General features: G+C 40.1%; 1 protein-coding gene across 2 annotated transcripts in view; it reads left to right on the forward strand.

Moving 5' to 3' along the window:
- The window catches only part of ATP6V0A2 (ATPase H+ transporting V0 subunit a2), a 118,662-nt gene that overhangs the window by 1,278 nt on the left and 102,003 nt on the right, over positions 1 to 15,381 (forward strand). For both annotated transcript variants that reach the window (XM_089653679.1, XM_089653678.1), the window contains exons 2-3: positions 9,142 to 9,220; positions 15,153 to 15,250. In XM_089653679.1, coding sequence (XP_089509805.1) covers positions 9,142 to 9,220; positions 15,153 to 15,250 — 177 coding nt within the window. The remainder of the gene's footprint in view (positions 1 to 9,141; positions 9,221 to 15,152; positions 15,251 to 15,381) is intronic.

The following is a 15,381-nucleotide window of genomic DNA, read 5'->3' on the forward strand; positions in this document are numbered from 1 at the left end:
TGTTAGCGCTGATTGTCCACGAACAGAATAAGCAATGTTCTATGAATGGATGAGGGGAAGACAAAAGACAGGATCCCTTCATCCCCACAGTGTCAGAAGTTGGGCGCTGACAGTAATATCCAACAAACTAATGAATGGGAAGACTTGCCAGAATGCAAGGGAAAGTTAACCCTGCCAGTATGCGAAAGGAGGGAGCCAGCATCCCAAAGTGCTTCCAGTGGCTCCAATCTGACAGAGAAATGGACGCTGGAGCCAGAGTAGCGGCTGATACCATCTTCTACACCTGACTCACTGGGCTAGTTTGATTGGCTTCCATTTCGCTGTCAAACTAATGAATGGGTTATAGTTTGAAGCCCAACTCGGCTTTTTGCATTGTGTTGTATGTTATACTTGTAACTAGGGTGTACCGTAACATGCAGCAAATCAGACCCTTCCGCACCCTCCCCGTGACAGCATGCCGGCGTTCTCCCTTGCAGCAGCTGTCACTTTTGAAAATAAATTAATTAAATTAATTTTTTATATATATCACACATGCACAGCTTTTTTTCTCATAAAATAGAGAATAGTCTGAGTACTGTCTCTTAGTTACAGCCCCTACCCACCTTCCACTACAGCCCCTTTTACAAAATACAGAACAAAGTATCGTTTTGTGGTGCTAAGTAATGTGTTTGAAATTTGTTAATGATAACAAAAAGCAGTAAAATAGATCACCTGCAGCCAGCAACAATAGGACTCCCCCCCCCCCCCAGCAACAATAGATCGAACCCAGCAGCAATAAATCCCCCCCAGTAACAATACACCCCCCCCAAGCAACAATAGACCTCCTCAGCAACAAAAGACTTTCACTTTCCAGCTCACCCCAGCATTCCTGTCCCTTACATACATTCTGTGCTGAAGGTGCCAGAACTGCGTTCCTGCTGAAAATAAATATATATATATATATATATACATACAAAGCACAGATCTAAAGGCTGAGTCTTGCAGAGAAGGAAAGGAGACAAGAGATTACCCATTGTACCGATAAGGTTCCTAAGCAGTGAGTGGAAATTTTTCGGAATATGAGAGAGGACAGCAATTGAACTAGAACTATATGCAGGACGTATTTTTTCATTTTGAACAGTAAGGGAAAAGTAAATCCCACTTCACTTCCTGTCCTATAGCCGCCATAGGAAGTGAGAGAAAATCCCTCCAAAGATGTCACCAGAGCTAGCATCCCCATTGGAAGATTTCCCCTCCATTGTTGTTCTGGTGACCACTCTAAATTGGGGATTTTCTTTCCCTTTTGGTGAAAACAGTAAACGGGACAAATAAATTGAATCTTAGGGAAACCGACAGCAATGAAAACCTAACAGGTTTTCTAATCTCTCTCAACTCTATCTAAAACAAAAAAAACAAGTTTTGCTTTAGTTATACTTTAAAGATAGTGCATGCTTACTTGTCCCATTATGCAGCTCAATTGTGAACATTATGGAGAGCAAATTCTAAGTGACCTCAACAGTGTAAATACTTACCTTTCCAGCTTCTCACGCCACTGAATGCCTCTCCAGGGAAAACAAACACTTTCTGGAGTGTCCATCTCATGGATCCCTAGTATATACAGTCATGGCCAAAAATATTGGTACCCCTGCATTTCTATTAGATAATGCACCACTTCGCCCAGAAAATTGTTGCAATTACAAAGGTTTAGGCATTCTCATGTTTATTTCTTTTGTTTGTAATGGTGTGACACAAAAAAGTGGAGAAACAAAAAGCCAAATCTGACACATTCCACGCAAAACCCCAAAAATGGTCTGCACAAAATTATTGGCACCTTCTCAAAGTTGTAAGAAATAATTGCATGCCAAGTTTGTGACGCTCATGTAATTTGTAATTAAACTCACCTGTATCAATTAACAGGCGCTGACAATACAGGTGAAACTCGAAAAATTAGAATATTGTGCAAAAGTTCATTTATTTCAGTATTGCAACTTAAAAGGTGAAACTAATATATGAGATAGACTCATTACATGCAAAGCAAGATAGTTCAAGCCGTGATTTGTCATAATTGTGATGATTATGGCTTACAGCTCATGAAAACCCCAAATCCACAATCTCAGAAAATTAGAATATTACATGCAATCAATAAAACAAGGATTGTACATAGAACAATATTGGACCTCTGAAAAGTATAAGCATGCATATGTACTCAGTACTTGGTTTGGGCCCCTTTTGCAGCAATTACTGCCTCAATGCGGCGTGGCATGGAAGCTATCAGCCTGTGGCACCGCTGAGGTGTTATGGAAGACCAGGATGCTTCAATAGTGGTTCAATAGTGGCCTTCAGCTCTTCTGCATTGTTCGGTCTGATGTTTCTCATCTTTCTCTTGGCAATGCCCCATAGATTCTCTATGGGGTTCAGGTCAGGCGAGTTTGCTGGCCAATCAAGCACAGTAATCTCATGGTCCTTGAACCAGGGTTTGGTGCTTTTGGCAGTGTTGGCAGGTGACAAGTCCTGCTGGAAAATGAAGTCAGCATCCCCATAAAGCTCGTCTGCAGAAGGAAGCATGAAGTGCTCCAAAATCTCCTGGTAGATGGCTGCTTTGACCCTGGACTTAATGAAGCACAGTGGACCAACACCAGCATATGACATGGCTTCCCAAATCAACACAGACTGTGGAAACTTCACACTGGACTTCAAGCGTCTTGCAGTGTGTGCCTCTCCATTTTTCCTCCATACTCTGGGTCCTTGGTTTCCAAATGAGATGCAAAAGTTGCTCTCATCAGAAAAGAGGACTTTGGACCACTGAGCAACAGACCAGGTCTGTTTTTTTTTTTTTTTTTTTTTTTTTAGCCCAGGTAAGATGCTTCTGACGTTGTTTGTTGTTCAGGAGCGGCTTGACAAGAGAAATACGACATTTGAAGCCCATGTCCAGGATCAGTCTGTGTGTGGTGGCTCTTGATGCACTCACTCTAACCTCAGTCCACTCCTTGTAAAAGTCCCCAACACTTTTGAATGGCCTTTTCCTGACAATCCTCTCCAGGCTGCGGTCATCCCTGCTGCTTGTGCACCTTTTTCTTCCACACTTTTCCCTTCCTCATAACTTTCTATTAATGTGCTTTGATACAGCACTTTGGGAACATCCAACTTCTTTTGCAATTATCTTTTGAGGCTTTCCCTCCTTATGGAGGGTGTCAATGATGGTTTTCTGCACAACTGTCAGGTCAGCAGTCTTTCCCATGATTGTGATTCCTACTGAACCAGACTGAGAGACCATTTAAAGGCTCCGGAACCCTTTGCAGTGTTATGGCTTAATTAGCTGATTAGAGTGGGACACTTAGATCCTATAATATTGCACCTTTTCACAATATTCTAATTTTCTGAGATTTTGGATTTGGGGTTTTCATGAGCTGTAAGCCATAATCATCACAATTATGACAGATCACGGCTTGAACTATCTTGCTTTGCATGTAATGAGTCTATCTCATATATTAGTTTCACCTTTTAAGTTGCAATACTGAAATAAATGAACTTTTGCACGATATTCTAATTTTTCGAGTTTCACCTGTATATAAATCACACAGGCAACCAGTTAAAATGGTGAAAAATGTACTCAACCTTTCTGTTGTGTGTCGCATGGAGAAGAGAGAGAGCAGTAAAGAATTTTGTCTGAGGATGTGAGAACAAAAATTGTTGAAAAGCATGGACAATCTCAAGGTTACAAGTCCATCTCCTGAGATCTTAATGTTTTGTGTCCACTGTGCGGAACATTGTCAAGAAGTTTACAGCCCATGGCACTCTAGCTATTCTCCCTGGACGTGGGTGAAAGAGAAAAATTGATCAAAGACTGCAATGAAGGATTGTTTGAATGGTGGATAAAGAACCTTGATCAACTTCCAGACAAATTCAAACTGACCTTCTGGCACAGGGTAGAACTGTGTCAGCTCACACTATACGTCACCATCTGAATGAAAAGGGACGCTATGGTAGGAGACCCAGGAGGATCTCACTGCTGATACAGAAACATAAAAAAGCCAGATTGGAGTTTGACAAAACTTACCTGAGGAAGCCAAAATCCTTTTGGGAGATGTGCTGTGGACAGATGAAACAAAATGTATAGCTTTTTAGTAAAGCCCATCATTCTAGTGTTTTTAAAAAGAGAAATGAGGCCTTTAAAGAAAAGAATACAGTCCATATAGTCAAACATGGCTATAAGGTTCACTGATGTTTTGGGGTTGCTTTGCTGCTTCAGGCACTGGATGTCTCAACCATGTGCATGACATTATGAAATCTGAAAACTACCAAAGAATTCTGAGGTCTAATGTAGGGCCCAGTGTCAGAAAGTTGGATCTCCGTCAGAAGTCATGGGTTTTATAGCATGACAATGATCCAAAGCACCCAGAAATGTTTCAGATAAAGTGCTGGAGAGTACTGAACTGGCCAACAATGAGTCCATAGTGCAGCTGTGGAGAGATCTCAAAACAGCAGTTGGGAAAGAACCCTTCCGATCAGAGACCTGGAGCAGTTGGTAATAGAAGAGTGATCCAAAATTCCAGTAGGAAGGTGGAAGAAACTCATTGATGGTTACAGGAAGCTAGTGATTTCAGTTTTTTGAGCAGTATACACAAGGAGAGAGGCAGGAGAGAAGAGCAGTGTATACAGTGAGGGAGCAGTGTGTACAGACAGGCTTTCTCACTTTCTGGCACTGACTGTCTTTGCCGGCTTTAAGTGTAATTGGTGGCTCTCCCTTTTTTTTTTTTCTTTGTTTACTTTTATCGTGCTGGAGAAGAAGCTGTCATTTGGCCCGATGACCCCACCCCACTTCAGTGGTGTGGCCAAATGACAGCTCCTTCTCTAGCACTATAAAGTAAGGAATAAATAGAAGAGGGCAATTACATTTAAAGTGAGGGAGCCTGTCTGTACATACTGCCCTTCATGGTATACACTGCTCTTCTCCTCTCCTGCCTCTTTCCTTGCACAGACTGCCCCCCACCCCGTAGCTGCATTCAGTCTGCCATATTTTTTTTTCTTTCTTTTTACTCTCTGCTGTCAGCGGGAATGCCTGCTTACAGCAGAGATGAGTCGCTGGTCATTAGGGCGCTGGCGGCTGCCAGCTCCTAACAACCAATGCAAAAACAGACCGCTTGTCCATTTACATTTGTTTTTCTTCCATTCCTTTTTTTAACAGAACCAAAATAGGGCTTTGATATGTTTAAAAAAAAAAACCAAACTGATATGGACGGATACAAATGTAAAACGGATGATCATCTGTTTATAGGAATGCATTGTTGTCCATTTTTCATCCATCAATAGACAGATGAAAAACAGACATACGGAACATCCATTTGAAAGGAGCCTAAAGCCAAACTCCATGAAACCTAACAACCCTACCTTACAGTGGGGCTGTACCTGCACTGCAGTATTTGACTGGTGGGATTTAAGGGACGTTGGCATAGGGGACTGTGCAAAGCATTTTTACTTACCAGGTCCTGTTCTCCTGCAGGCTCCTCTAGACTGCTAAACAATCTCTTTGCTGTGATTTGTCAGTCTATGGTCCTCTCAGGTCATCAAGACTGATGCAATTGTGGTACAGGCTTTTCATTGTTAAAATAAGTGGCAAGAAGGTTACACATCGGCTTCCAGCCACCTTTCAATCCCTCTTTGAAAAGGGATCTCACATATTGCTTTTCAGAAAGGCGGCAAAGGATGCCACTAGTGTAATCAAGCCCTTAGAGAGCTCTTCCATCTCTACCAGTCCTGACAAAAATTGGAGAAACTCTCCATAACAGAGATACAAATGACAACACAAACCTAACAAAGGCTGTACCATTTTATGTGGTTATAAATACTACATTTTTAGTTGTATAAGGTTTCAACTATCTAGATTTCATTGTTGTATGTCTCTTAAGAGGGTGACTTTCACCTCTGCTTTCCCTGTGCAGTTGACAGGTGTCCCAACAGGAGACAAGAAATATCCTCAGTGGGGCACTTACAGCATTTTATCCTGTTCCTGACTCAATCCAAGACTAACTAGTTTGTATTTGGTCTTTACTTGGTTTGCAGGTTCATGTTGCTAATTGAGAAAATAACATACATACCAAAGTGATAGAAAACATTTAAGTAACTTGGTGTAATAGCATCTGCAGTGAAAGAAGTAACTATTTCAACATCAGTCCAAGCCAGCTGGGGAGCCTTCTTATCACAGCTATTTTATGCCCTAAAGTTGCAAATTTCTAGAGTTTGAAGTGTATGTAAACTCTAACAATGAGCTTTTCTCACTTTGCTCCCTTTTACTCTATTAAAGTGATGTTAAAGGTTACATTTTTTTTAGACAGACACATAGTTACCTGCTCTGTGCAGTGGTTCTGCACAGGTCAGCTTTGATACTCTTCTTGAGTTCCCCACTTGACACTCCTGGCTACTCCCCCTTAACCAGTGCCCCCAATAGCAAACTGGTTGCTATGGTGGCACTGGTGTGTGCTCGCTCCCGAGCCCTGCTCTACGCATCCTTAAGACAAATAGAGTCGAGGCTCAGCCCTGCCCCCCTCTCTCTCCTCACTGGCTGAGATTGACAGCAGCAGTAGCCAATGGATTCCACTGCTGTGTCTCAGCCAATGAGGAGGGAGAGACCAGAGATAGTCGAGGCTCCTGTGCACATTGCTGGATCGAGAGGGAGCTCAGGTGAGTACAACCCCTTGGCAACCACTTTAAATATACCATTCAAAGTGTGATGTTAATGTTGGTTCGATACGAATAACAAAATTATTTGATCTTTCCAGAAATTTAATGCTGTCTTGTGCATGCTGTGGAGTTATCTTAAGCAAGCTTATCCTCCCTGCGCAGGTTAACTCTGTACACTACAGAACACCTCCGCCCAGTGTGGTCCTATCACACTTTCTTTCCTAGGGTGACAACACTGATTTCTCTATAGATAAAGTACAAAGAGTGAGCATTGTCATCCTATGTCCGGAACTAAGAGGGATAAAACAAATTGCAGTTGCCACATCTAGGAACTGATAAACTGCAATGTATTACATATTTTGTACTTTGGTTTTGATAAACCTTAAGGTGAGGCTGTCCTATGCAGAGAAGTAAGTTTGCTTTAATTTCCTTGTAAAGCTTTTGTTACCCAGCATGCGTAAAGCATGGGTTCACTTTAAGGCTTACATTTATACTACTGTCCTCAAGCCTCACTGAAAAATCATGCTTTGTGAACATGTAAATTGCTGTGCTTTGCATGGCAACCAATTAGCTTCTATCTTTCATTTTCAAAGCTTAAAGTGTTACTAAACCCAGGACCCTACATTCATTCTATCATTCTGTCTTCCACAGTACACAGAAAATGGAAATGCATTTATGTTAGTAACTATAAACTGCTAAATACCTTTCTGATCATCAGTTAGAGCAGTCTTGTGACTTCTATCAGTGTTCAGCAGAGCACTGGTTAAAGCTTGTTGAGAGGCGTTTTTTCTGCTTTAGCAGGATGCGGAACCCCTGACCTCTGTCTGGTCAGTGCTTATTTGCCCTGTGTTGATCACATGCACTCTCCCAAGGAAAAAAAAAAAAAACCTCTAGCAATACACACCAAACTGAGCATGTGCAGAGTGTCTCCACGCCATATATCTTATCAGGAGATAAGATGGGAGCACTGGTAGAAGGGGAGGTTCAGAGAAGTCAGAATCAAACTGCATTTTTACACAATGTAGAGGATTAATCCCTTAGGTTCCACAGTGAGTATAACAAGCATGCTTTACTGCGTATATAGACAGATTTTACTGTTGTGATGTTTAGTAACACTTTAACTGAACAAGTTGAACATAGAAGCTGATTGGTTGCCATGCACCTCTGCTCCAGATTCGTTCTGCTCCAGTTTTGATAAATCTCCCTGATTGTGACTTCATCTTTGCACTGTGGGGTTACCTTAAAAACGAGCACTAGTGATGGGATTTGAAGATGGGTTTGGGAAATTATGCTTTCAGACAAAGTAAAATCTAATGGCAGTATATTATCAATACCAGTACCGTTTCCTATTTATCATGGGAAATCCTAGATTGTAAGCTCGTAAGAGTAGGGCCCTCTTACCCCTCGTACGCTGTCTGTCTTTGTTGTACTGTGCCATGTATTGTCCCCCCCTATTGTACAGCGCTGAGCAAACCCTTTGGCGCTATATAAACTCGTAGTAATAATAATAATAATGTTCTGAGCTAATATGAGACACCTAATAGATGGTTAACACTACATTTCAGAGAACAATAACTGGACGGTTCAAAAATCCACCCCATGGTACACCGGGGTAGTGCAATTCACTTGGCTGTAAGAATTAATTTGGCTACCTTGTTAAAAATAACAACTGGGCAGAGTGGCTATACAAAAAGCTACCTCAGAGAAACCTATAGGGTTCATGTCAACAGGCATCCTAGGTAAATGATGCATTTCACCAATCCTCTTCCAGGACAATAACCTGAGAGATGATTGGCTCCTTCCTTTACAACAGTGATCTCAAAACTGCGGCCCATGGGCTGGATGTGGCCCTTTGCTTTCCTTTTATCTGGCCCTTAGGGCATATTCCTTCCACTGATCCCAATAAAGCAATATATTCTTCCCACTAATACCAATAATGAGGCACTATTCATCCTCTTACTGCCCACAGAGCTTATGTAGTTTACCACCAAGTATGGGACATTTTCTATTCCCACTGGCCACAATCTGGCCCTCCTAAAGTCTGAAGAATTGTAAAATGGCCCTTTGCATAGAAAAATTGGAGACCCCCTGCTCTATAAGATACAAAAATGGTGAACAACCGCTCAACCATCCCCTGTCCCTCAGTTTTGATTGTTTCCCATCATTCAGAAGAAGCACATTTATTTTGGGAAATAATTTTGTTTACTATTTTTACGAAATTGACTAACACACTGAAACACATGAATAAATGGCCTTAGATTGTGTTCTTTTCCTTTTGTGTTCTTTTTTTTCCTTTTTATTTTTTTATTTGTTTTCTTCATGACATCACAACTATTACCTGCTGGAGTGTCTTGCTGGCCTCAGCAATTTGTTTCAGGCAATGGTTGTATGTATTATAAAAATATAGAATATGATCATAGTGATTTTTCTGCATGTGTTTGGATTGCTAGTGTGTTTTAAACAAATTTAAATCCATTTTAACAGCTCAACCCTCATGTAAGTGCCTTTCAGAAAAGATTTGTTGGTGAAGTAAAGAAGTGTGAAGAGTTGGAAAGAATATTAGGTGAGTAGTCAAAAGATTAGTGTTTGGGTTTTGTGGTATGCTTGTACTACTGCTTTCTTTGTTTTGTGCTTTTATAAGCATGTGGATTGCGGCTTCACAGTCAGGAGGCCACTAGGCATGCCTGAGCAGCGCTGTGCTTTGTGAATGGTCCCATAGTCTTCTGGGACCTGTCACGTGTCCCTGAAGACTACAGGGAAGGAGGGGGGTGGGGACTACAACTACCGCTTCCAATGGCAACAGAAGTGGGAGCAGATACCTGTCAAAATCAGGTATCTGCTTCCCAATACCCCCCCCCCTCCCAAAGTGGAGCTCCACTTTAAGGTTAATGTTCATATGAAGCCATTTATTATCACATAGTTGTTTGGCTCCTTTTTAAATCATAATAACATAAATCACCAAAATGGCCCTGATCATAAGTTTACATAGCCTGGAATGTTTGGCCTTGGTATAGACACAAAAGGTGACACATACAGGTTAAATGGCAATTAAAGGTTAATTTACCACATCTGTGGCTTTTTAAATTGCAATTAGTATCAGTGTATAAATAGTCCAATGAGTTTGTTAGCTCTCATGCGGATGCACTGAGCAGGCTAGATACTGAGCCATGGGGAGCAGAAAAGAACTGTTAAAAGACCTTAAACAGGGTAATGGAACTTTATTAAGATGGAAAAGGTTATAAAAAGATATTCTGATTTAAAAAGGCACCAAACAACTATGTGATAATAAATGACTTGATATGATCACTATCCTTAAATAAAAGACCGTTTTGGGCATGATCAGTCTATATTTTCAATATGAAAATGCCAAAATTCCACAATTTCGGCCAGGGTATGCAAACCTTTGAGCACAACTGTATACATAATTAAAATTAGAAGGGAATATTTAAGCAAAATTCAAGAATGCCTGATCTTGCATAAGACTGGATGCAATGAATTATGATTTGCATTTAAAAAGGATCTGAACCCTTGAAGCTGTACCCAAAATGCAAAGTCACCAGCATTGCATGTGGGCGCACTGTAGCTGTTCATTTCTTTGTAACTACGGTTACTAGCTTTACCTTGTTCTGTGTCTTTGTTTGGGATGGCCATATTAGTAGAGGAGCAGGGCTTTGCTTCCTGATGTGAGAGCTAGCCCCTGATGACTGGTGGTCTAATACCTAATGGGGAAATGCTGGATAAGCAGCAGGAGAGGTAGAGGAAGCACAGATCCACAGCAACACTATACTGACATCAGAAAATCCCACTCCAAATCTTGTGAGACTAGCAGTTGCAGTCACAGTGCCTTTCACACTGCAGATTTACAATTATGAGGTTGTAGACACAGGAGTCCCTAGACTCAGCTGCTTACCAGGAAATGCTCTGCAATTTTTCAGGAGGAATTCATGACAAAAGGTACGTTTTCTGGGTACTGCTTAGGCATAATTAACAGCTCTGTTCCCTATAACATAGCTAATCTCCACTTTTTGAGTTAATGTCCACTTTAAAGAGACATTATGATCACTTTTCAGTATACTCCTATCATGATAATATATAAAATTGGCAACTGCTGATGCTGACCATGTTATAGCAATTTGTAATGCTTTTGCTAAGTAATGGAGCAATAGTTTTCTTCAATTCAGAGGCTTTTGATGACACACAGCCTTGCTATTCACTTAAAGCTCCATCCCCAGCCACGCAGCATGTGTTAATACACCACAACAGGCCAGGTAGAAGAACATAGTAGAAGATGAACAAGGGCAACAAAAAGTTTATTGCAACTCTACAGTGCCGTCCACGCTTCACAAAACCATCTTCATTTTCTACATGCTCAAAAATACTGAAAAATATAGCTAGTTGGACAGCAACGTACGTGATATAAATATTCTTCAGGTAAACCATGCCATGTAACAATACATATACCATACCTGTGGGATCCCTCTAGAAGTTGAAAATCACTGCAGTAGATGCCACTACTACATTTGTCTACTCTTCTTTTGGTCCCGTGGTATGTGGTTTCACTACTGCATTGTGAACACAAGGTCAGCATGGGTGTTATACAGAGAATACTTTGCATTTTTTTCAGTGGATACAAAGCATTTTCTGATTGGACGAGATGAAAAGCATGAAGCCGCTATCATGATGACTTGGTCCTGGTATAAATGTTCACAGCCGGTGATTGGCCTTCACATAAAAGTGATCCAAGCGGCTTCACAGCTGCCAAATCACTTTTACTGGGCTCAGAAGGGGCTCCTTCTCTGCTGCTGCGGCCCCAGCGGAACAGGAGAGCCTGGGACTACTGTAGGTAGTTGGATTGGCTGCTCACAAAGGAGATACAGGGACATCTGTTCCTCCATCTTCTCTATGACAAATGAAGCTGGAAATGACAAGTATTTCATCATTTCCAGCTTCAGTATTTGATCCGATGCTTTGAAGGGCGGAAGAGGGATCCAGTGGTGTAATAGACCTCTGATCTCTCCATAAAGAGTAGTTGTCACTGCCAAAGCTATCACAAGGGTTGTTGTTCATCCCTTGTTATAGCAATAAAGTTGAATGAAAAAAAAATATTTATTATACACATTTGTGAGGTATCGCCAGAAATTTAGAGTGAAAGCAGTAATTCTAGTGCCACAGCACACATTTAACTCTAAACTGTAAAGACTTTTAAGAGTCGCCTATAGATAAGTTTATGTACCGTAGTTTGCTGCCATTTCTGTGTGTGCAGTTTTAAATCTTGACACGTTTTGTATCTGTTTACTCGGCACATCAGCTTTTTTGTGTTCTACCAAAAGTTGAGTATTATATTGTGTTTGTGTGCGCTAAAATTAATTTGTGTATTTTTTCCTGAAAATTTACATTTGATAAGTAGCTGATCAAATATTGTGTGGCATAGACATTTTCAACAACCATCATTTTATTATCAATGGTATCTGCTGTCAGAAAAAAGGAGATTCTAAGTAAGTTTCTAGCAAAATCATGCTGAGTTTAACATACAATGTATGTGAAAAATGTCAAAATTGCCCCCAAATGGCAAGCGGTAAAGGAAATGTGTGTACACACACTACAATACAATAATTTTCCTCCTCTCATTGAGCCCTTATCAGGTTTTTACTACCATACGGGGCTTTGATAGAGTGCCCTCATTTCTTGTCCTGCTGACAACATTTTACCAAACAGGAAGTAAATGTAACTCTCCAACAGCAACGAAGACAGAAATTAGGAAGGTGTTCCTTTTAGTGGAGTAGGGTAAGGCTCCATGTACACTGCAACTGATAAACTCATGTTTAGGAGCTTTTCAGCAGCCCCTGAACTCTCCCTAATGTTTTCCTATATGTCCATGTACACTATGTCATTTACAGTCATTTACAGGCAGTTGAGTTTACAGTCGTTTTTTTTTTTTTTTGAACGCACCAAACTTGCATTCAGGGTAGATTTTATCAGCGTTCCAAACGCTTGTAAATGCGGCTAACCACGTTTATAAGCGTTTGGAACATATTTTTAATTCTTCCATTTCCAGATGCTGTCCAGAGCCTTTTTTCATCATGAAAAATGCATGCAAAAAGTTTTCCCAGTACTCAAATGGACCTGTTACACCATACTTAGAGGTTTCGCATGAAAGAAAATATGTTAGACACTGCTGCAATAATTTCTGCACAGAAATGAGCTGGAACACATCCAAACATCACAAAAAAAAAAGACAACTAATCTCAACAAACACTGCTCTCTCTGCTTCTGCTCTCTCTGTTTCTCTCAAAATGTCTGAAATAGTTAATTTTTTACTGTTTTTCAGTGCATTCTGGGCATTTTGGAAGGTCTCCTGAGGTTATCTTTAAATAACGTTTCTAAATGCAAACGCTCATAAACGTGTAAACGCGTTATGCAAACGTGGCTAAACTGATGTTTTTTAACCTACGTTTTCCAGCAGTCTGTTTCCATCGTTCAGAAGTGTCCCATGTACATGGAGCCTAAGGCTAGAACCCCTGCCAAATTTTAATCATGTCTTTGTCCCTGTTTCAGATTTTCCCTCACCTCTTGTCTGATAAAACCTTTGTCATCAGGAAGCAAGAGTAAATCTCACTCTTTTTAGCATTAAAGACATGGACTTTTAACCTTCCCTATGCCCTACAAAAATGGAAAATCCATTTTTTTTTGCCTTGAGTTACATTTTAGGATTTGTTCAGATAGGATTATATTGTGTCTTTTTTCTTTTTTTTGTTTTGTAATCTAAATAAAGCTACACAAGGAGAAGGCTTTCCAGTTCATACCAGTGACAGCAGACCATTTCCACATTTGTACAGGAATTTGTGCTGTGTCACATGAAAGTAATCCTTTACATAAAACAAAGTACAAATGTCTAGCTTGTTACAGTTAGTAAACGGATTGCTATGTGCTAATGTTTTTCTTGATGGAAATCACATGTTTAGTCATATCTTCTATAACAAGCGCATGTTCTCTTATCAGTAAAACTGCACATAGCAACCTCACCAAAGCAATTATAGATTAAGGAATTGTAGTCATTCACAGAAGCAAACTGGTAGTTTTCATTGCCGTTTCTTTGTTTTTGCTTTTTGTTCTGTTTTTTTTTTTTTTTTTTACTCAATGGCTTATAGCTAGATTGGTGCAAATTTTTAAAGATTTCTTTTATTTTTATTTATTTTGCTTAAAACAAACTACAGTGTTCCCTCTGTCCTTATCTGTGATTTTTTTTTTTTCTTTTTTAATACTGTTCAGTGTGAATTAACATACTGTTGTTTGGATCTTGTACAAATGTGTTTTGCTGTCATTTTTGTCTTTTTGTTTTTTTACTTGTACCCAACTTGCTGTGTTTATTATAATTTAAGTTGAGAAAAATATTTCCATTTAAAACTCCTGATATATCTGAACATTTATCTATGCAGATAAATTTTGCATTCATTTTCTAGCCCTTTTCCATGGAGAAAAGTGAGTTATCTGAATGGCAAAACTCCACATATTAAAAGAAAAACTTTATATATGCAATTACTTTCTAAAGCCAAGGTATGTAGTGGTATTAAATGCAGGAACCCCTGTTATGTTTTGCTTAGCATCTGTTTTAAAATATGTATGCATCTGATTGCTCTTTTCTGCTTCCTATTTTAGAACTTGTTGGCAGAGAAAAAGACGAGCTTCAGTTAGCAGTAGTTTAATATAATTTTTTGCCCTTCTCTACATCCGCTTCATGTCCAGAAAAGGTCACTTATGTATAGATTGCCTTATGGTGTACATAAGATCAGCCAATGGTGGCACCAGATTTGCTATGTTTTTATGGTGCCACCAATAACAGAAAAGGGGAACTGTTGGTTACCGTGAGCAATATGGCAATACTTTTTTGAAGTAAGCCACACTGAAGGACCGCAAAAAAAAAGTGTTGGCTTTGCTTTCACATTTTTTAAATCGCTTTATTTCATTTTGTGAAAGAGGAATTTACAGCTACATTTGCTAATCTAATGCGTATAATAGACCTTGAGAGGATTTAGTTCCTTTTTTTTTTTTTGGTAGAGTTTGGATTACACCCTACATTTGTTGTATAATGCTTTATGTGCCGATGCTCCTGGCTCCTAACTCCCCCTGAGTGCCCCAAAGCAAGTTGCATGTTGCATGCTCTGGGGGCACTTGTGCATGGTTGCTCTTGACCCGCCTCTGTGTATCCATATGATTTTCAGAGCCCTGCTCACTCCTTACTGGCTGTGATTGACAGTAGTGGGAGCCAATGCCTCCCGCGGCTGTCTCTAAGCCAATGAGATGTGAGAGCCTTGGCTCTCGTGCACATCTATGGATCAGGCTCAGATCGGTATGGGGGAGGCGCTGCGGTGGAAGTTGCACCCAGAAGGTTTTTTTACCCTCTTGCATATAATGCATGAAAGTAAAAATAAAAAAAAAGCACTTTAATTATATTTATTCTCCAACCTTTTAAATGTACTTGTTTATTTTGATAACAGGGTATCTGGTTCAGGAAATCAAGAAATCGGACATTCCAGTACCAGAAGGAAATATGTTGCCAGCAGCCCCCCTTCCAAAACATGTGCTAGAAATTCAGGTAATACTCACAGGATTGCATCATGTGCATTTATTTGTAAGCATCACAGGACGTATTGAAAGAGAAGGTTTAGGTCAATTACACCTTAATGCATTTAAAACCTAGCAAAAAAAAAAAAAAAAAAAATGATT

The sequence above is a fragment of the Staurois parvus genome, unplaced genomic scaffold (assembly GCF_062004578.1).
Source record: "Staurois parvus isolate SC_StPar_1 unplaced genomic scaffold, SC_StPar_1.0 ptg000719l, whole genome shotgun sequence".
Taxonomy (NCBI): Eukaryota; Metazoa; Chordata; class Amphibia; order Anura; family Ranidae; genus Staurois; species Staurois parvus.